We start from the raw sequence: 20031 nt of genomic DNA, 5'->3' as shown, positions 1-20031 counted from the left end.
TCTTTTTGCGAATGACATTTATTAATGCATTTTCATATACACTAGTGGATTCAATTAGCTTAACATTTCGTTTAGAATTTTTCATATCTATATTTATTACTAAAATGGTGCATACTTTTCTTGTCTTAGTATATAAATACTTATCTGGTTCAGGAATCAAGATTAAAGTAGTTTTGTAAGATATATTGGTCAGCTTTCCCTCTTTATATATTTTCTGGAACAATATGTATAAGATACAGACTACTTGCTGCTTCAAAATTTGGCAGAACTTGCGTGTAAAAACTTCCTGTTGGTAAAAAAAAAAAAAGCAAAAAACAAACAAAGCATGTTTCCGTTTCACCTCAGAAGTCCCACCTCTCTCAGGGGACTTCTTGTGGGAGGTGAACCAGTGTAAATAGCTGAAGCACTTAGATTAGCACCTGGGGCACAGGAGACCGACAGTAAGCCTTGGCAGTTATGAGGTTCAGATGAAGACAGTGCACAGGCCTCAAGACACTCCCCTTACCCGGTGACCTCGAAAGTGGGGGAAGACTCTTACTATTGTCCTCAGCTAGTGCCCGGGGGCGGAGAGAAACGTTGGTTTTAGCCCCAAAGTACCTCACTTGGGCACCTACTTTGTGCCAGACACTGTGGATTCACCGGTGATGACACACATCCACCACCGACCCCACGCGAGGCTCTTTTAGTCTCCTGGGGCGCTTATGGTTCACACAGGGATGCTGACACCCTGCGTCCCCTCTTACTCCCGGTTTTGTTTTTATTTTTAAAAGAGAAAAATCGAGGAAGCAAAAGTCACGCCTATTGTGCTAGATATGCAAAAGGCAAAGGCCAGAAGGGACTACGCAGAAAGAGTTTTAGGGGTTGGCGTCATGGAGGGGGTCCCCCTCCCCCAAGCCTCTCTCCTAGCTCAGTAATGTTATTACACTATTTCTACAACTTTAAATGGGGTGGCACAAGGCCCTGTGGGAAGGCCGCAGTCCTAACCAATTCACAGACCTGACCGCTAGGGACGCCGCCGCGCCGCCCCGCCTGCTGACCCTGGCCCCACCTCCCTGAAAGGCCCCGGTCCCGCCCCGCGACAGTCTCATGCCCCGCCCCGGATCGGCACGGAGAACCAATCACCGTCCGTTGCCACGTTCAGTCCCCTTTTGGCGTCTGCCCTCAGCCAACATGGCGCCGCCTCGGAAGTTACCGAAGCGCCAGAATTTGCCGAAGCAGGTCCGGAAGCTGCCGAGTGAGTCCGGAAGTTGCCGAAAGAGAGCAGCGGGTGAGAAGGATGGCGGATGTCATCACCAGACTCCGGCAGGACGGGATCCAAAAGCGTGTGATACAGGAGGGCCGAGGAGAGCTCCCTGACTTTAAGGATGGAACCAAGGTTGGTGTCTTCCCCTCTTCCTTCAATCCCTCTGGGGCACGGCGCGCATGCGAGGCGGGAGGAGGCCACAGGCGAGAGGTTGCGCATGCCTAGATAGCAGCGGCTGGTGACCCTGCTGCTCACCTGCGGAGCTCGACGCTGATAGGTCTGAATTTAAGAAGAGAATTTGGATGCTTCTGTCCCGCCCCCGGCTTGGCTGTGTGGATGCATTGGTTGGGGAGGCCGTCAATCACCATAAACAGGTTGTGGGGGGTTGACCTCAGTGCTTGCTCAGACCCGGCCCTGGAGGAGACCTGAGCTGGAAAACCTGGGATCTGGAAGTGGCCCTGGCACTGCGGAGAGGGACCCGGGGCCTCTGGGTTGCAAGGTTCGAGATCATTTAGAGATGGTAGTGTCTCCTTAAAACACATAGATTAGCTCCTATTGTTTAGTTGAGAAAACTTGAGACCCCGGGATGCGCAAACCCAGAGAACGGGCCCAGAATTCAGATCTGCAAGATCAGAACCCTTGGCAGCTTTCCGACTTTCTACCTGGCATCGCTCGGGACAGGTAAAGTCTGGAAAATAAAGCACTTTCCACTTTCTTCCCTCTTGCATCCAGGACCCCCACTCCAGCCTCTCTCGCCTCTTCCCCGCAAAAACCTATGTCTCCAGGCTTCCCTGTTTATGCTGGTGCAGTTCCCTCCTGGAGTGCGTTTTCCAGTTGTCAGTTGTCTGTAAATTAAGGAACTTCCTGGGGATTGCCCCTGTACCCAGCAGGGCAATCATGCGGGACGGGCATACTGAGTGAATGACTAAAGATCCTGGCAGAGACTGGGTACTGTGAATGAACTCATGCTCTCTTACTAGCACTATGCCAAGGTCAGGCAGGTGAAGATCCTAGCCTGGCCCAATGTGAGTGCTCTGAGAGCAGAGGGAAGCTGCATAGCTCTAGTGAACATTTATATTAAGAGGGATCCATTTCCAGACGAGAGAAGGGGTGTGGCTACATGTCCCCATGGGCTGGGAGTTGGTGGCCTTGAAGAAGGTCCTGATGACGGATATCCTGGAGGGAACGGACACCAAAATGAGAGAGCATTGTAATCGTAGTGAAAATCTGTGAACAATGACGCTGAAAACAGGAACAGGTGATATTAAATAACGAATCACCAGCATTGATTGAGTGCTCACTCTATGAGCACCGGGCTAAATGGTTTACAAGTTTTTGTTTCATTTCCACAATGTGGGATAGGTAGTTTTGTTGACTCCATTTTACTAATGTGGAAACAGAGCTCAGAGAAGCAGCATGGCGTGGTGGTGAAGAGTGTGGGATCCTCTAACCATATCCTGTCGAGGGTTCTGTCTTCAGACCTCTCTGCGCTCACCCCCAGATGATCTCATCCAGTCTCATCTCTATGCCTGGACTACCTCCAAATGTATATCTCTAGCCTTTACCTTGCCCCTAAACTTGATATCTAGTTCCCTCCTCACCATCTCCACCTGGATGTCTGGTTGGCAACTCAGAATTAACCTGCTCCACCCACACCTTCCCCATCTTGGTTAAGGGCACCTCCTGCCTTCTGGTTGCTCAGGCCAAAGCCCTTCTAGTTTCCATGGCTCTTCCCGTTTTCTCATGTCCCACAGCCAATTTTCAAAATACACCCAGGATCTGACCACTTCTACCACTTCTCCCATTGCTGCTCTGGTCCACGCCGCCGTCCCCTCCCCCTGGGGACACTTGCCTCTGCCCTCGCCCCTCTACAGCCTGTTCTCATGTCAGCAGCAACAGAACCCACGTCACATCAGGTTCCTCTTCAACTTGGAGCCACCACGTGGCTTCCGTCTCAGAGTTAAAAAACAGTGTCCTCACAACGCTCGGCCTCCAAGCCCTGTGAGGTCCATCCCTGCTGATCCCGGTGACCCCACGGTGCACCCCTCCCCATCAGTCACTGCTTCTGCTACAGTGGCCCTGCCGGTTCTCAAACATATCACACACCATCTCTCTGCAAGACTTTTGCGCTGCTGTTCTTTTGGCCTAGAAAGTTCATACCGCCTTCCTGCCAGCATTGATCTGCCTGGCTTGCTTCTCCCTCACTCCCTTCGGATCTCCGCTTAGAGTTTGCCACGCCCCCACTCCCCTGCCCCTTATAAACTCCTGCCTTACCTGCTGCTTTGTTTCTGATCTGTAGCACTTAGCTCCACCTACATAGCCCGTTGTTTTGTGGAGACCCATCTCTTTCCCCTGGATATTCCATGTGAGCTCCATGGGGGCAGGGACTGTTGTCTGTTTTGTTCACTGCTGTGTCTAGCACAGAGCTCAGGTACAGAGTAGGTGCCCCATAAATGCCTCTTGGAAGAATGATTGGAGCCAGGCTGCCGGGCTTCTTCCCAGCCCATCCCCCGACTAGCTGTGTGACTTGGGCCCCTTACTTCCATCTGTGTGACTTAGTTTTCTCACCTGGGTGGTGGGGTAAAGGTCAAGCAGTGACCATGGGCAAGCCCTGCTCCCTGTGCCATCTGCGGGCCGGGAGCCAGCCTTGTCCTTGGAGGCTGGGTGAGGGTATGTGCCCTTGCCTGATCCTGCATATGGCCCGCAGGCCACATTCCACTACCGGACTCTGCACAGTGATAAGGAGGGCACCGTGCTGGACGACAGCCGGGTGCGCGGCAAGCCCATGGAGCTCATCGTTGGCAAGAAGTTCAAGCTGCCCGTGTGGGAGACCATCCTGTGCACCATGCGTGTGGGGGAGATCGCCCAGTTTCACTGCGATGTCAAGGTACCTGGTGGCCCATCGGGCTATGGTGTCTGTCAGCCATCCCTATTCCTCATCCCAGGGCCTCTGCCCGGATAGACCACCACCAGCTCCCTCCAGGGCACCATGTGATCAAGACATGGGCGTCTCAGCCTGTACTCCACCCTCCCCTCTCCATTAGCCAGACTGCAGCCCGGGGATTAGTTCTCACATGCAAATGACTTGTATAACTCCTGCTTCAGACTGCTCCGCCTCCTGGTTACCATCAGGTTAAAGCTCCCCCTCCCATTCACCTCCCTGCCTTTCCTTTCCATTCTCTTGGCCAATATACTCCTTCATACTTCATAGTGAATTCTTGGGTCACCACCCCCAGGAAGCCCTCCCTGACTGCTGGTAGTTGGCTCGAACCCCTCCTATGGGTCTTCCAACTCCTCTTACCCTACATAGCCAGGATCTGGTCCTCTGCTTGGATGTCAGCTACTGCACGGCAGGGGTCAGGCCTACTTACCTCTGGCTTCAATATGCCAAGACTCAGGAGTGTCTGCTGGCTGGCTGCAGACCGCAGGGGCAGTGAGAGGAGCTGCTTATACTGGGGCGGGAGTGGTTTGATTCCCACCATCCCAGTAGCTGTTCCTGGTGAAAAGTCAAAGGCTGGGTCCCCTGTACCTGAGGGTCTCCCCCAAAGGTTGTGATGTCACTGCCCTGAGCTCAGCTCTGAGGTAGGCTCTGAATGGGGTGGGGCTGGGGCAGGAGAGGAGGCAGAGGCTCTGGGAACAGAACGTGGAGGACCCCAGTAACGGCGAGTCCAGCCTGCAGGCTGTGCTCCTGGGAGGAGGAGTCCACCTGGCCTGTAAGGACAGGGGAGACAGGTCGACAGTGGGAGCGTGTGTGTGTGGTGGGGGAGGTGATGGGGGATGGTGAGTGCTTGGCTGGGTTTGGTGGCCAGAGAGTGTGCAGGAGCTGAGGGCTTCGCTGGGCGAGAGGCTGGGAGGCCGGTCCTGCGGGCAGAGCCCGCCCGCGTTTCATTGGAGTGGGGCCCGAGTCGGTTGCGGGCCCTCTCTGGACCTCAGTGTCCTTTCTCAGGTGGTGATGGGCAGAGGGCTGGGCCTCTTGGGCCACACTGATGCCTACCGGTGCCTACTCGCCCTCCTGTAGCATGTGGTCCTGTACCCGCTGGTGGCCAAGAGTCTACGCAACATCGCAGCTGGCAAGGACCCCCTGGAGGGCCAGCGGCACTGCTGCGGCATCGCCCAGATGCACGAGCACAGTTCCCTGGGCCATGCCGACCTGGACGCCCTGCAGCAGAACCCCCAGCCTCTCATCTTCGACATCGAGATGCTTAAGGTGAGGAGCCGCCAAGGCCCAGGCGCCTCACCAGACCGCCACCACCCGGCCTCATGGGCTTCATGGATGGACCGTTTGGGGGGTTAGGGCAGGGCAGGTGCAAGAATACCTTGTGTGGGACCCCTGGCTGTCCCCATGGGGCTCCTTCCTGGGGCCGCTCCTCCCTCTCCAGGTCACCGTCTCATTCACTGTCCTGTTTCTAGACCCTGGCACAGTGCTGGGCATGTAGGAGATGCTACATAAATGGTTGTTGGATGGTCAGGGAAGGCACAAGTGATTCTGCTTCCGGCATCCACTGTCCGGAGGCTGGTCAGGTCTGCAGCTGGAGCAGCTGTGGTGGCCCCGGGGCTCCCCCTGACTTGGCCCACACCTCGGCAGGTGGAGAACCCTGGCACGTACCAGCAGGACCCGTGGGCAATGACGGATGAGGAGAAAGCAAAGGCGGTGCCGGTCATCCACCAGGAGGGCAACCGATTGTACCGCGAGGGCCACGTGAAGGAGGCGGCCTCCAAGTACTACGATGCCATCGCCTGCCTCAAGAACCTGCAGATGAAGGTGCTGCCCGCAGGTGGCAGCAGGCGGTGGAGCGGGCGGGGCGGAGCCAACGGCCCAGGTCTCAGTATTATTCCCCCTCTCCCTGCCCCACTGCCTCCAGGAACAGCCTGGGTCCCCTGACTGGATCCAGCTGGATCAGCAGATCACACCGCTGCTGCTCAACTACTGTCAGTGCAAGCTGGTGGCCCAAGAGTATTACGAAGTGCTGGACCACTGCTCGTCCATCCTCAACAAGTATGACGGTGAGCGATGGGCGCTGGGCCGCCACGTGGGCAGGGGGTCAGGCAAACGGCCCTCACTGGGGCACAAGACGGAGCCTTTGACATCACCCCCATTCGGAGCTCCCACAGCTCAACCCAATACCCCTCACCCAGGCATGGCCGTGGGCCCCATTGTGCCTTTGAGATATGAATGATGCCACAAGGGTCTGGTCTGGAGGGCTCTGTCCTACCAGAAGGCAGAGCCGGCAGCTGGCTGGTCCCCACCTCATGCTTTTGTGTGCCTTTTGCCTGCTGGCACCCTCTGCAGACAACATCAAGGCCTACTTCAAGCGGGGCAAGGCGCACGCAGCCGTGTGGAATACCCAGGAGGCCCAGGCTGACTTTGCCAAGGTGCTGGAGCTGGACCCCGCCCTGGCGCCCGTCGTGAGCCGGGAGCTGCGGGCCCTGGAGGCCCGAATCCGGCAGAAGGACGAGGAGGACAAGGCCCGCTTCCGGGGAATCTTCACCCACTGACAGGGCCCTGCGCCCTCTGCTTAGCCCACTTCAGCTGCCAGCCCACCTGCCCCCACCATGCCATGCTTCTCTGTACATAAAGGCCTTATTTATCTCTCTCCGGCCCGCTGAGCTAATCTTTTGGGAGAGCCAGAGTCATCACTTTGCATTTCCTGGTACTTGGGTGGTCTTGGGGAGTCAAATGATCAGGGTTCTAATCCCAGTGCCCCATTCCTCAGCCATGAGACCTCTCTGGGCCTCAGTACCCCTGACAGAGAAATAAGGACAATGTCTGCCACGAAGGAAGTGTTTCCTGCTGGCCAGGGCTGGGGCGTCTGGCAGGCTTTGGTCTTAAGGGGAAACGAAGCTTGTGCCTGAGGGAGAGGAACGCCTTCCTCCACCCAACCTCGGTCCAGTGGCCCCCTGGTCTCAGCTTCTGGAGACAGGTGTCAGTGAGAAGTCAAGTCTGGGCCGAGGGTGGCCCCTGTGAACTGAAACACTGGCCGAGGTGGGAAGGGCCAGGTTCGCTGACTCCAGGAAAAGGCCTTGGGTGGAGGGGAGGACAGAGAGCCCTCCATGAGACCTTTGGGACCCAGGCCCCCATCCTGGCCCTGCCTCTGACCTGGTGTATGACGCTGTGCACATCCTGGCCCCTCTGCCCATCAGTGTCTCCACTGAACTGGAAGCTGTGGGCTTGGCTGCTGTGAGGCCAAACAGGTGGACAGTCAGGTGGGATACAGGTGGCGTTTATTTTCATGGGTTTACACACTGGAAAAGCCTTTGGGTCCTTGCTGCTCCCTCCTCCCTGCCCCCCATCCCTGGGGCTCGGTCCTGCCACATGAAAGGGAAGTAACACTGAGGGGCAGGCAGAGATGCGGGGTGTGGGGCTGAGGGGCCAGGGCTGGGGCCAGAGGTCTGGGACCCCAGCCTCTCACATGTGGCCACTTGGGTCCCTTGATTGTGTAAATAAATAACCCAGGTCCAGCCACAGTATGGGCCTCACTCCTCACAGTCCAACTTGAGGCTGATGCTTCGGGCCTTGCCGCGGGCCAGGGTGGTGGGCGGTGTCCCTGGGCTCTCGCGCTCCGCCTGGCTGGTTCCCCTTGAGCGAAGCAGCTGGCTCTGTTTGCGGAGGAAGTCCACAGGGGCAGCCCCACCATAGCTGCTCTTGGCTCTGGAGGGTCCCGCGGGGGCATGAGGGTGGGAGCCGGCCTCCAGTTGGCCCAGGTGGGCCACGTAGCCATCTGACAGGAACTGTGGGCAGAGGTGGGCAGGGATGAGGGCATGGTGGTCTCAGGCCCACACACTGCCCTCCCTTGTCCTCCCTAGGCTTCCGGGCAGTGCTGTCTGCATTCTAGGCCTAGTCCTGGCACAACGTGACCCTGAGTCTTTTCTTAGTAGGTAAGAATCTCAGGCTGGGAGGTGGGCAGCTTGGCTTTACTCCTAGGTCTGTCCCTCTCTGAGCCTCAGTTTCCTCATCGGTAAAATGAGATTTTTGAGGGAGGAAATAACAGCGACTAACATTTAGCAAACACTTTTTTTGTGCTCAGCCTTCTACACATTGATGTGTAGCAAATCACATGATCTCATGATAGCCGACGAGGTTGGTGCCATTTTATCATTTCCATTTACAGACAGGAAACTGGGGCTTAGAAAGGTCAAGGCTGATGCCCAGAGGGCCGCGCCAGAGCAGAGCCAGCACTCAAGGTCTTGAGCACACTTCAGCTTGAGTTATCTATCCTGGTCCGCCTGGCAGCTCCAAGCTACTCATGACCCCTGACCTGGGAGGAGCCCAGGTACCATGAGGCCAGCCAGCCTTCTCAGATGCCCGGCTCAGGTGCCTCTTAACACAGGTGGTAGCCCTGACGGCCTCAGACCCTGTCCCCGCCTTCACTTGGCCCTCACCTGGCACTGCGCTTGCAACTTCCGCACTGCGCGGCCCACGATGTAGGTCTGGCTGGGAGGCAGGCCCAGCGCTGCGTACACGGCCACGTCTTTGGGGGACCCATAGCCAGCCACGATGTTCAGTTCCACCTGGCAGAAGACACCAGTCAACCCCAGGGGCGGGGCCGTGAGGTTGGGGGCAGGGCCTGGGGAGCGTCCCAGGTCAGATCGTCCCAGGTCAGATCGGTGGTTTTGCGCCCCAGCCAGCTGGAGGGAGGCGGGACCCTCCCCAGGCGCCGCACCTCCTGCACCAGGCTCTGCAGAAACATCGCCTTCTGGCGCAGCGGGTCATGAGTGAGGCCGTCGCAGAAGGAGACGACGCCGTGCGGGAAGTTGTGCTGCGACAGCCAGGCCACCACGCGGTGCTTCTGCATGTCGGGCCGGCCTGTTACATACACGATCAGGTAGCCTGCGTCCTGCCAGTGCCTGCGGGGTGGAGCGGCGGTCAGCTCCAGGCGCCAGAGATGGGGGCAGGTCTTCGCGGTGAGCCGGGTGGCAGCCGCTCCTACCTGACCACGTCCACGGCGCCGGCGCGCACCTTGGGGTCACTGCCCATGATGGAGACGCTGGCAGTGAAGGAGCCGTCGATGCTGAAGACCACAGCCTCGGTGCCACGGGCCACCACTGTCAGGCAGCACTCGGCGTACGTGTGGTCGCCCCTGCAGTCCACGTGGGCGGTGTGAGCGGCGTGGGGGCGACGCCGGGCTGAGTCCCACCTCATAAGGGTCTGGCCGCCCCGAACTCACCTGACCATCATGCGCACAGGGTAGACACCGATGCCCAGCGCACGCTCGTGGGGTACCGGGAAGGTGAGCCGGCCCGAGCTGTTGGTGACCTCGGTGCCAAAGTGGATCCACTTGCCGGAGAGCGGCTGTGTCATGATGTAGACGTCCACCTGGCGGGATGAGGGGGCGAGGGTCCGTGAGGCGGAGAACCCAGGCACTCTCTGACTTTGAATGGAGGAGGGCAGAGGCGGGCCTGTCATTGGAGGTGGATGGAGCTGGGCACGCAATCTGGCCGGGCGGGAGCTATTTGGGGAGGGGGCGGGGCTCGGGGACTGGAGGCGGGACCAGGCCAGATGGGGGCGGGGCTACCCGGGGTCAAGGCCGCTGGGTACTGACCTTCTCTCCCGTGAGTGTGACCACATCCAAGGGCCCGTACATGAAGCGTCCATTCAGCACCTGGGGACGGCCCTCACACACCACCGTGTCGCTCGCCCGGTGGTTGGAAGTGACATTCTGGCGGGAGGAGATGGTATGAGCCCGCAGCCAGGAAATGTTGGGGATGCGGAAGAAGCTGATGGAGGCGGGTGCCCAGATAGGGGCGGGGGCTGGAGGAGGCGGGGCCGCTGTGGGAGAGGGGCGAGGCTCAAGGGACCAGCGCTTTGCCCCCCACAACCTGAGTTCTGAGTGCCTGTGTGTGGACTGCGGTTCTGAGGGGGCGGAGCCTTGAAAGGACCGAGGATGAGGATGAGGATGAGGCGGGTAGGCGAGTGCCCATCCTAGACCTGGCTTGGGTAGGGGTGCGGGGATGTGGAAGAGACCAGAGGTTCCTGAGGGTGGGGCTGAGGCATGAGGAGGTGGAGCCAGGACCATAGGCGGAGACCAGAGGTTCCTGAGGGTGGGGCTGAGGCATAGGGGGCGGGGCGGAGCGGGGCCTGGGAAGGCCGTTGGACAGGGATACTGGGGAGAAGCCGGCAGCGACTCGCTTTTGAGGGTGCGAGAGTCAGTGCACCCACTCGGATCTTGACTTGAGTGCGTTTGCGCTGCCACTTCTCCCTGGGGAAGGCCGGGCTGTAGATGGACGGCTCCTCGCACTCGGCCAGCTGTGGCCTCTCCTTCTCAATCACCTGAGCAGGACGGGGCGTGGTCAGGTGAACAGAGTCCCGAGGCTCCCCATTCTTGTCTGGTTCCCACCACTCACCCCAGATTCCCGGGCCCACCTGGCGCAGGATGAAGGCCACCACGTCGGCTGACTCCCAGTAGCTGGCGTGGAAGAGGTGGGGCAGCGTGACTGTGGGGAAGGCGGTGAGCGCCTCGGGGCAGTAGAGGGAGTAGTCCATCCGTTTGGTCCCCCACCATCGCTCCAGGACTGCACGGCCATGGCAGGCAGAATTAGGGTGGCCTCCCTCCCCCATGCCCACCTGGCTGGCCCATGGGTATTCCCTCCCTCCCTTCTTCCAGGCCTGCTTTGCTAGGTGGTGGTTGGGGGGGGCAGTTCCAGAGCAGACGCTGGGAGCAGGGGTGTTGCATTGGGCTTTGGAGGTGGAATAAGGGTCCCCTTTCCAGGCTGCATGGCTGGCTGACTTACTCTTAACCACCTCACTGGTGGTGCTGGGGGCAGCTGGCTGGGCCTGTGGCTCGGTGCCTAACTCACTGCCCTTCCAGAAGGCACCGCTGGCAGAGGTGGGTGTTGAGGGCACCAGCATCTCCAGCTCCTCCAGAAAGAGGCCTGAGTGGGTCTGCAGAGTGTCAGCTGGGGGAGGACGGGCGACCTCAGCAGCAAGCTGGGCCAGGCTGCTCTCCGGTCTTCCCACGGAGGGGTTCCAGGACAACTCAGGCCCCAGGCCTCCACCATCTTCTCTGCCGGCCCTCCCTACTCAAGTCTTGGCCAAGGCTGAACTGCCCCACATCTGGGTAGAAGTAGAGTGGAGGGCATTCCTTCCTCTTAGCTCACCCAACAGCCTGCGGCATTACTGCCAGAATGCCTGCCTCCACCACCCCAGCACAGGCCCACCTGTCTCCTGGGGCCAAATGGGTACCCACTTGCACGCACATATGCACGCGTCCCACTGACACATGAACGCAAATGCATACGGAGACACAATGGCACTCCTACACATAGACACAACGGTCCCCTGTCCCCTCCCCTGGTGGCTGCTGTCACACCAGCATCACTCTGCCTCTTCTGTCCAGCCCAGTCATCATCACTGCCCTCCACTCCTGGGCAGAGAATGTCAGAGGGTCTTAGGATGCAGACCTCCCAGGGGGCTGGGGTAGGGCTCTGTGGTCCTGGGAATGGTGACATGAGAGGTTGCCAGTGATGTGCGAACTACCTCACGTGTTCTTGGGTGACGGGGCCCATCCCCAGCCCTCCCTGGTGGTGCCTTCCTTCTCCCCTTTATGTTGGTTGGGGAGGGGAAGGCGTACCCAGCAGCAGGGATGAGCCGTCTCCCAGGGGGAACTTCTGGTAGCGGGGTATGGCCAGTGGGGCGATGGCCTGGAACTTGGGGGCCAGCAGGGGCTCAAGACGGCAGGCGCAGGGGTCGGCCGCGTGGAAGAGGTTGTAGATCTGCTCGCAGGCTGGGCGCATTTGGGCCACTGGTACCCAGAAGACAAAGAGGAGAGGGCGTTTATCTAGGCATTCTGGGAGGTAGGGGGTGTGGAGGCAGCACTTCCCAAACTGCATTCCCTGGGAGGTCACCGGGGTCCTACTGAGACAGAACCCTTGGCTGAGAAGAGATCAGAGCCTTCAATTTGATGAGGTGGCTCAGGATGACGCGGTTCCTGTGCCCGTTGGACCCCTTCTCACGGAGCGTCTGTGGGCATGAGCAGCTCCCGGTACATGTGGGGAAACTCGACCTGGGCAAGTCCCTTCTTTCTGGGCCACGGGTTCCTCTAGCCAGGCCATTTAATTCGTACAGTGGAGGGTGGCAACAATGCCAGCATCTCAGGTGGGAGGAATTCGGAGGTGATGGGGGAGGGCTAGAGGAAGGACAAGGCATGGCCCCCACCCCGTCGTGAGGACTCACCCTCCAAGGCAGGCATCACGGTTTTGCGCAGAGCCAGCACCAGGCCCAGCGGGGAGCCAAAGAGGAAGAAGCCAGAGACCTTGAAGTCCAGGCGGCCAGCGCTGATGGGGCCATCAAGTGCCTCGGAGGTGGCCGTGGGTGGGCAGGAGGCTGTGCTTGCCCGCCTGGGCTCCCCAGAGGAGGAGGAGGCAGTTGTGGGGGCCACCTGCAGGCTGCGGGGGAGGGGTGCTCAGTGCGACTGCCTCCGCAGCCCAGAACAAGCCCAGGGCAGGGGTGAGAGGGCAGGAATGTCACCTGTTCTGAGCGCCCTCGGGCTCAAGACTGGCCATGTCGCTGGGGGTGCGCTGGGTGGGCAGGGCTGAGGGTTCTGGGCTGGCCCGGCCCAGCCCCTCCACTCCATCTGCCAGGGGGTCCCGCATCGGGCCCACCTCTGGGGAGAGCAGCTCATTGTTCTAGAGGGAACAGGGGGACAGAAACATCCTCAGGACTGGTAATGATGTGATTCCTACTTATTTGGAAGTGAGGAGAGAGGCTTGGGGACTGGGCAGGGACTCGAAGAAAGAAGGTGGGCAGAGCCCCAGAGGCAGCAGGGGACCTGCCCACAGAGAGGTCAGCACCAGAGGACAGAGCCCTAGAGATGGAGAGACACCACTGTGAGGGGGCAGGGTCCGGCCACACTGACCATGCTCCCGCGGCGGCTGCTGCCCCGGCTCCCCGTGCCCACGCTGGCGCTGTGACACAGCGCGTCAAAGCCCAGGATTCCGCCGACGCCATCTCCAATCAGCACCACCTAGGCGAGCGGCGGCGCCGTCAGGAGGGGCTGTGGCGGAGGCGGGTGCAGGGTCCCCACCGCGGGCCCCCGGGGGACATCCCCGCGCCTGACCTGCCCGCAGAAGCCAGTGCCCTCAGGTGAGCGCAGGAAGGCAGCGTAGGCCTGGTTGGTGCGGGCGATGACGGTGGCCACAGCGCCCTGATATCGGGAGGACGAGGTGGCCAAAAGTGGCAGGGCAGCCAGTGGAATGTGGTCCTGGGAGCGGGACAGGCTGTCGCCATCATGGCTGTAGGGGCTCAGGCTGGAGGAGGAGGTGTGGCCGGTGGGTGGGGGCCCGCACCCCTCCACTGCCCCTTCCAAGTCCCCCTGACTTGCTGGCAAGCCTCAGTGCTGTGGGGCCTTTGTGGGGAGTGTCAGCACTCTAGAGGCCTTTGTGACAGACCCACTGCCTGGAAACTGAGGCCCAGCCATGTGGCTGACTGGCCCAGGTGTCTGGCTTCCCGGCCTTCTTCCCATCCCCCCATGGGGCCGTCCTGGTCCCCAGAGTCCCCAGGTGGACGTATGCACCTTGCGGACCCTATGTATCCCCAGCCCTGCCACCCCTGACCAGTACTTGGAGACAAGGGCATAGGCGGCAGCACAGATGGGTGGGCAGGGCACCAGGCGCAGCGCCACATGGCCCAGGGCCTCGGGAAAGTGGACGCGGGTGACGGCCTCGAAGGCCAGGCTCAGCGTCTGCACGTCCGCCTGCTTGGAGTTGGCGTCCCCAGGGCCAGAGTCCAGGATGTTGCCGCTGTGCAGGATGAGGAAGAGGGCGTGGACTGCACATGCCTCGGCCCCCAGCTCCCCGGCTCCTTCTGGGCCCTGCGGGGCACAGCGAGGTGCCGGGAGTGTCAGAGCAGCAGCCTGGGCAGGCAGGTGGGCAGAGCTTTGATATGGGGTGGCCGATCACACTCACCTCCGAGTCCCTGGGGGCTTGCTCCCCGTCCCTGATATCTTTGGCAGCCTCAGCTCCAGAGTCTGTAGGACAAAGGGGGACACCCGGTGAAGGAGACTGTGGGAGTTGTAGAGGTTCCTTCAACTGAAACTTCAGACGCTCATGCGCTGCTGTCTGCCTGAGTGGCACCCCAACCCCTACCTTCCTCTGCCTTTCTCCCCCCACTCGATTCTCTCAAGTTTTTTCACGTTTCTGTGCCGGCCCTGTTGGGGATGCCACTCCCCACAGTGCCCGTTCACCCAGAAAATCCCTCCTAATCCTGCCCTGTCCAAAATGGTAGCCACTAACCACATGTGCCTATCGAAGTGGATTAAAATATAACACAAAGTTCTGTTCCTCAGTCACACTAGCCATATTTCAAGTGCTTGACGGCCACGTGCACCTCATGGCTAGAACATGCCCATCTCCACAGAAAGTTCCTTGGGACAGAACTGGTCCAATCATTCAAAATCCAGCTTAGACACCAGCTCCCATGTGAAGTTTACCTAGACTCCATCCTTTGTGCTGTGTCTGAACCTTGAATACCATCCAGCCAGCCATTATCTACTCATTATTCACTTGTGTATTTACTGGACACCCTCTCTGGATTGACATTCACCTTAGGACCCCATTTCACTTAGGACTGAGTTCTCTGAGTCCCCACTGCCTATGGGGTTTCACCTTAGGACCCCATTTCACTTAGGACTGAGTTGTTCTCTGAGTCCCCACTGCCTATGGGGCGCTGGCAGTCTTATTCACGATCTTTACCTGGCACCCCCTCAGCTTCTGTGGGGGAGGCAAAGGCGTCGATAAAGTCATTGGAGTTCCACTTGGTCATTTCCTTGGGGAAGACCTCGTCACTGTCAGAGAAGCCTTCTGAAGGGACAAGGGGCTGTGTCATGGGGTAGGAGGGGCTTCCCAGGGGTTCGCCCACCTCCGCTAGGGCCCGCAGTGCTGACCATGGGCATCAAAGAACTCCTCTTCAGAGCTGTTCTCAGAGTCACGGGCAATGTTCTGCATGCGCCACTCGGACAAGCTCTGGGGAGACACGCCCCCTGTGGGGCCGCATCAGCCTCAGCTTGGGAATCCAGCCTGAGGGTCGCTCCCTCCCGACCCACTGCCTCAGTCTCACCTCCATGTTGGGATGAGTAGGAGGAGCGTGAGGATGAGGACCACTGTTTGCCGAAGCTGGCATCGGGTGAGGCATCGGGGCCAAGGGGGGGCTCGGGCCCATCAGAGGTGGCAGCATGGTTGGCCCCAGGCCGGGCCTCAGTGCATGGCTTCCCTGGGGGCTGGGCCTCAGAGCCCTCATTGCCCGTGTTGCACTTGGCCATGCGCTGGGCCAGCATGCGGGCGGTCTCCTCCTCCAGTGCCCGGATGTCGGCCATGCTCAGATCTGTCCATTCGTCTTGCCAGCACCAGGCCTGGCGGTGGGCCCGCAGCATCACCCGTCGCAGACCTATAGGTGCCCAGGCATCAGAACGAAGCTCCCCTCCCCCGCCCACCGCCCCTCACTGTATAAAACTAAAAAGCTCCTGCACAGCAAAAGTAACCATCAACAAGACAAAGAGGCAACCAACCAAATGGGAGAAGAAACTGCAAACAACATCTCTGACAAGGGGCTAATATTCAAACTATATAAAGAACTCATACACCTCAATGACAAAACAACAAACGATCGAATTCATAAATGGTCAGAGGACCCACAGAGACACTTCTCCCAAGACATACAAACGGCCAACAGACATATTGAAAAGATGCTCAACTTCACTAGCTATTAGGGAAAACCACAGTGAGATGTCACCTCACATCTGTCAGGATTGTTATTATCAGCAAGACGAGTAATAACGAATATTGGCGAGATCGTGGGGAAAACCCTCATACGCTGCTGGTGGGAATGTACGTTGGTAAGAGCCACTGGGGAAAACAGTGAGGAGGTCCCTCAAAAAATTAAGAATAGGATTATCATATGACCCAGCAATCCTTCTTCTGGGCATCTACCCCCCAAATTTGAAACGTTTATCTGTAAAGACATATGTACCCCTATGTTCACTGCAGCATTATTCACTGTGGCCAAGACATGGAAACGAACAAAGTGTCCTCTGATGGATGACTGGGTAAAGAAGCTGTGGTACACGCAGACAACGGAATACTACTCAACCGCAAGAAAAGATAAAGTACCACCATTTGCAACGACATGGATGGATCTTGAGACTGTCGCGCTAAGTGAAATAAGTCATGTGGAAAAAGTCAAGAACCGTCTGATTTCACTCACATGTGGGGTATAAAACTAAACACAAACGACGAACGAGACAAAGAAAAACTCATAGACACAGACGACAGTTCAGTGGTTACCAGAGGGAAAGGGGACATGGGGGGAGGTAGAAAAAAAGTAAAGAGGGTCAGATATATGGTGATGGAAAGAGATTTGGCTCTGGGAGGCGAATACATAATGCAATATACAGATGATGTATAACTGTACACTTGAAACCTATGTCATTTTATTAACCAATGTCACCTTGATAAATTTAAAAAAACCAACAGTGCCCCCCCTCCAACCCAAGTTTCTCTGCCACAGCAGCCACATGCTCAGTCCCTGAGGTTGGGTAATGGCTCCCCTGGGCACATCACACACCCAGAGCCACAAAGTAGGGCAGGCAAGGCGAGCACTATCCATGAGATGGGAGTAGAAACCCGGGCATTTGTCTCCTTGCCCCACCTCCTTCCCTACCCAGTTTCTTCTAACCCTCTGGACACCCTAACTCTGAGCACTGACCCCAGCCCCACACCCCAGGAGGCTGGAACCATCACTTGTTCTTGCTATCTTTTCTGATTTCTTAGGAGTTAACAATTAAGGCATTAACAGTTAATGAAATTGTTGATGGTTAATGAAGGTGTTAATGGTTAATGGAAGTGTTGGCACTTAATGAAGGTTGTCGAGAAAGATGAGGCCCATTCTAGGATATTTTCATCTTAAGCAGATGAATAAAGTTAGAAACCTCGATCTCTAGGAAATGAAGTAATAATGATTGAAATATAATTATAAACTTCTGGAAGGAAATATATCAGAATCTTAATAGTGGTTCTGTGTGGGTGACTTTATTTTCTTATTTGTGCTTTTTGGAATTTTTCCAAATGCAAGACAAGGAGTCTGTATTACTCTCTACGCTAAATTTCCTCATCTGTAAAATGGGAATGATAATAGTCCTTACCTTGGGGGCTGTTGTGGGTGTTAGAAGAGATCTTGCATAAAAAGTGATTAGCAAAGGATCTGTGATCAACATTAGCTTTTACTATCTGGCCCAACCTCCTCCTCGTTTACAGAAGGGTGCAGAGATGGGAAGTGGCTCACTGGAGGTTCCACGAGAGTCCCCTGGACACCCCCATTCAGGGATCCTTCTATCTGCAGGTGGCCCGTGTTCACACCTGGGAGGTGGGGCAAGGTTCAGCTGCAGGAGCTGTAGGGTTGGGTTTAAGGTGGCATGAAACAGGGGCTCCTGGATACCAGGGCCAGAGGATGGGACTCTGGGAGCTGGAGGTGGGAGAGACCCCGAGAGAATGACGACAGAGGCACAGCTTGCCCTTCGCTCCCTAGTGTGTGGCTGGTTAGGGCTGGCGACCCTCCTGAGAGTCTCTAAGTCTTGCTCGACTCACAGACTGATTTAGAATCTTGGACTGCAAGAGCATGTTGCCAGCCTCTTGCCCTCCTGGCTCTTACCTGTATCTCAAGGCTAGTCTCCCTGGACCCCCGGCCAGGCTGCGCTGCTCCCCTCTGCCTCAGCACTCACCACATCAAATGGCAATGATGGCTTTATGCTTGTGCGTCCCCTGGAGCCTGGGAGCATCCTGGCTCAAACACGGGGCCTGGTGCATGCTGGGTAAACGGAACCTCCCACAGCGGGGTGCTCACCGACATCGTGGATGAACTGCTCGATCTTGGCCTGCATGCCCCAGTAGCGGAACTCGACCTTGCACAGCTTATAGGCGCACATGAGAGGCCCCGTCTGGGCCGCCGTGCGTGCCCAGTCATCAGCCAGCGGTCCTCGGCCCGTCTTAACTGAGCGGTACAGCCGGGGGTCCTCTTCTGCTTTGTACTCGCCCGGGGCCACTGCATCTCGCACTATGTCGATGGTGTCTGAGGGGGTTCCAGCAGCACTGAGCACCACCAGCCCCCTCTAGCCCCTGCCACCCCTTCCCTGCCTCGGGACCTGGAGGGCAGCCTTTTGAAGACAGGAAGCCAAGGCCTGGAGAGAGCCTGGGACTTGTCAGAGGCTGCCCACTGAGGCGTCAGGTAGCCTGAGAGGGTCTCCAGGGTCCCCCCACTGGTTCCAGGCCTCACCCAGGATGCGCTGTCTCCTCTCAGCCCCACTCAGGTTAAAGACATTCGGCTGCTGCCCCCCATCAGGCAGGTAATAGGTCTCTATTTCAATGGAGAATTTCTCCACAAAGGGGCAGGTGTACCTGGGCAGAGAAGAAGGGCGAGGGTCACTCCTGTGCCCACCGGGGCTCTTCCCCTCGTGGCCCCAGGCCCAACCCACCCACTCACCGGGTTCGGGTATAAGGATAAGCGTTCCAGGATTCCTCTTCCACCTGCAGGGCAGCCTTGGGCAGCAGCGCCCGGAACCAGCCTGGGATGTGGGAGCCCACGTGGTACACCTTATGTGTGTATTGCCCGCTGCCGCCAGGCCCATCTGTGTAGGGCCGGTTGGCCAGGATCTCCACGCCGCTGCCCTCACCACTTGACTCCTCCCGGCTCTTTTTCTGTAGTCCAGGCAGAGCAGAGTGCGTGGCTCAGCCCCACCTCAGCTCCTGGGGTCCCCAGCTTGGCTTGGCCCCCTGCACAGCTCTGGGGCCCTCGTCCTAGCCTTTCCAACTCCTTGAAACCTGACCCTGGCCCCCTGCAGCTCCTGGGATCAGAATCACAGCCGCTGGCCAGTCCCCCACAGGGTCGAGGATCTGCTTGATTCCAGGCACTGTTTGGGATTATATTAATTAGGATCTGCTGGTGAACAGAACAAAGAGCCTGTCCTTGTGGAACTTAACGTTCCAACGGAGAGAGGGACACGCAGGAAAAAGCAAATTACGTGGTGTGTTAGAAGGTGAGAAGCACTATGGGAAAAGAAAGCATAGAACAGAGCAGGGGGATCGAGTTGGGGACTGTGACTTCCACAGACAGTTGGAGAAGGCCTCACGGAAGATACCACGACTGTGAGGAAGATACCACGACTGTGATTCGAACATGACTTGAAGGAGGGGAGGGAGGCTGCTGAGTGGACGTGGGGCGTGGGGGGGTATGTAAGGCAGAGGGGAGGTCCATGCAAGCTCCTGAGGCGAGAGCATGCCGCCCGGGCTCCAAGGGCAGCAAGGAGCCCAGGGTGGGTGGGCTGGAAGAACAGAGGCAAAACCTCTCTGAGGACCTCGCCCTAGGCCCCTCCCTCTGTGGGACCCCAGACCAGCTCCCGCCACACGCTCTCACGGTTTGTGAGTATTCGCATCCTACCCTTTTATAGTGCTGGAGCCCAAACTTGGTCCACCCAGCCCGTGAGGCTGGATCCTGGCCCTCTCGCCTCTGCAGACTCTGACTGTGTACTTCTGGGGAACGCATGTGGAACAGGCCTCCCTGACAGGTTGCCCCGGCCCGTTTTCTTCACAGCCCAAGCCCATACCCTCAACCCCGTCCTCTTAGCCCGGACCCCCTCCCTTATCCTCCGGGGTCCCTGCCGGCCTCTCTGTTTCAGTTTTGGTGCCTGGTCCTCATCCCATCTCCCTGACTTGGGCTTGTCAGGATTCTGCACCCTCTGGGGACCCCCTCCCAGGCTTCTCTACCACCTAGGACCCCTCTTCACTCCCCGCCTCTCGCTCTTGCCTCC

At 58.0% G+C, this 20031-nt stretch overlaps 2 protein-coding genes across 4 annotated transcripts in view; one reads left to right on the top strand and one right to left on the bottom strand.

The window, feature by feature from the left end:
• The first annotated feature begins 1151 nt into the window (after window positions 1–1151).
• AIP (aryl hydrocarbon receptor interacting protein) lies at window positions 1152–6837 on the top strand. Of its 2 annotated transcripts, none has more exons than XM_006911017.3 (6): window positions 1152–1375; window positions 3951–4130; window positions 5262–5450; window positions 5829–6005; window positions 6106–6247; window positions 6534–6837. In XM_006911017.3, exons 1-6 carry the CDS (start codon window positions 1277–1279, stop codon window positions 6737–6739), a joined length of 993 nt encoding a protein of 330 aa, XP_006911079.1. In that variant the 5' UTR covers window positions 1152–1276; the 3' UTR covers window positions 6740–6837. The 2 variants fall into 2 exon arrangements, with proteins under 2 accessions (XP_006911079.1, XP_015444268.1); XM_015588782.2 differs by having other exon boundaries at window positions 6106–6239; window positions 6534–6606.
• Window positions 6838–7448: 611 nt separating this feature from the next.
• Window positions 7449–20031, bottom strand: part of PITPNM1 (phosphatidylinositol transfer protein membrane associated 1) — a 13041-nt gene continuing 458 nt past the window's right edge. Inside the window, exons 2-23 of one of the 2 annotated variants that reach the window (XM_025046236.1) lie at window positions 18708–18922; window positions 18501–18622; window positions 18072–18296; window positions 15294–15620; window positions 15121–15216; window positions 14930–15037; window positions 14144–14205; window positions 13799–14049; window positions 13297–13486; window positions 13096–13203; window positions 12708–12865; window positions 12414–12625; window positions 11812–11982; window positions 10973–11137; window positions 10605–10753; window positions 10401–10511; window positions 9784–9900; window positions 9409–9557; window positions 9172–9321; window positions 8905–9088; window positions 8624–8752; window positions 7449–7972 (exon numbers count right to left, since the gene is read on the bottom strand). In XM_025046236.1, the coding sequence (XP_024902004.1) occupies window positions 7718–7972; window positions 8624–8752; window positions 8905–9088; window positions 9172–9321; window positions 9409–9557; window positions 9784–9900; window positions 10401–10511; window positions 10605–10753; window positions 10973–11137; window positions 11812–11982; window positions 12414–12625; window positions 12708–12865; window positions 13096–13203; window positions 13297–13486; window positions 13799–14049; window positions 14144–14205; window positions 14930–15037; window positions 15121–15216; window positions 15294–15620; window positions 18072–18296; window positions 18501–18622; window positions 18708–18922 (3654 nt within the window). In that variant the 3' untranslated portion in view covers window positions 7449–7717. The remainder of the gene's footprint in view (window positions 7973–8623; window positions 8753–8904; window positions 9089–9171; window positions 9322–9408; window positions 9558–9783; window positions 9901–10400; window positions 10512–10604; window positions 10754–10972; window positions 11138–11811; window positions 11983–12413; window positions 12626–12707; window positions 12866–13095; window positions 13204–13296; window positions 13487–13798; window positions 14050–14143; window positions 14206–14929; window positions 15038–15120; window positions 15217–15293; window positions 15621–18071; window positions 18297–18500; window positions 18623–18707; window positions 18923–20031) is intronic. The other variant, XM_025046237.1, reaches the window with a different exon arrangement.

The sequence above is a fragment of the Pteropus alecto genome, unplaced genomic scaffold (assembly GCF_000325575.1).
Source record: "Pteropus alecto unplaced genomic scaffold, ASM32557v1 scaffold43, whole genome shotgun sequence".
Lineage (NCBI taxonomy): Eukaryota > Metazoa > Chordata > Mammalia > Chiroptera > Pteropodidae > Pteropus > Pteropus alecto.
Note: the sequence above shows the minus strand (reverse complement) of the source record. Positions and strands in the feature narration are given on the sequence as shown.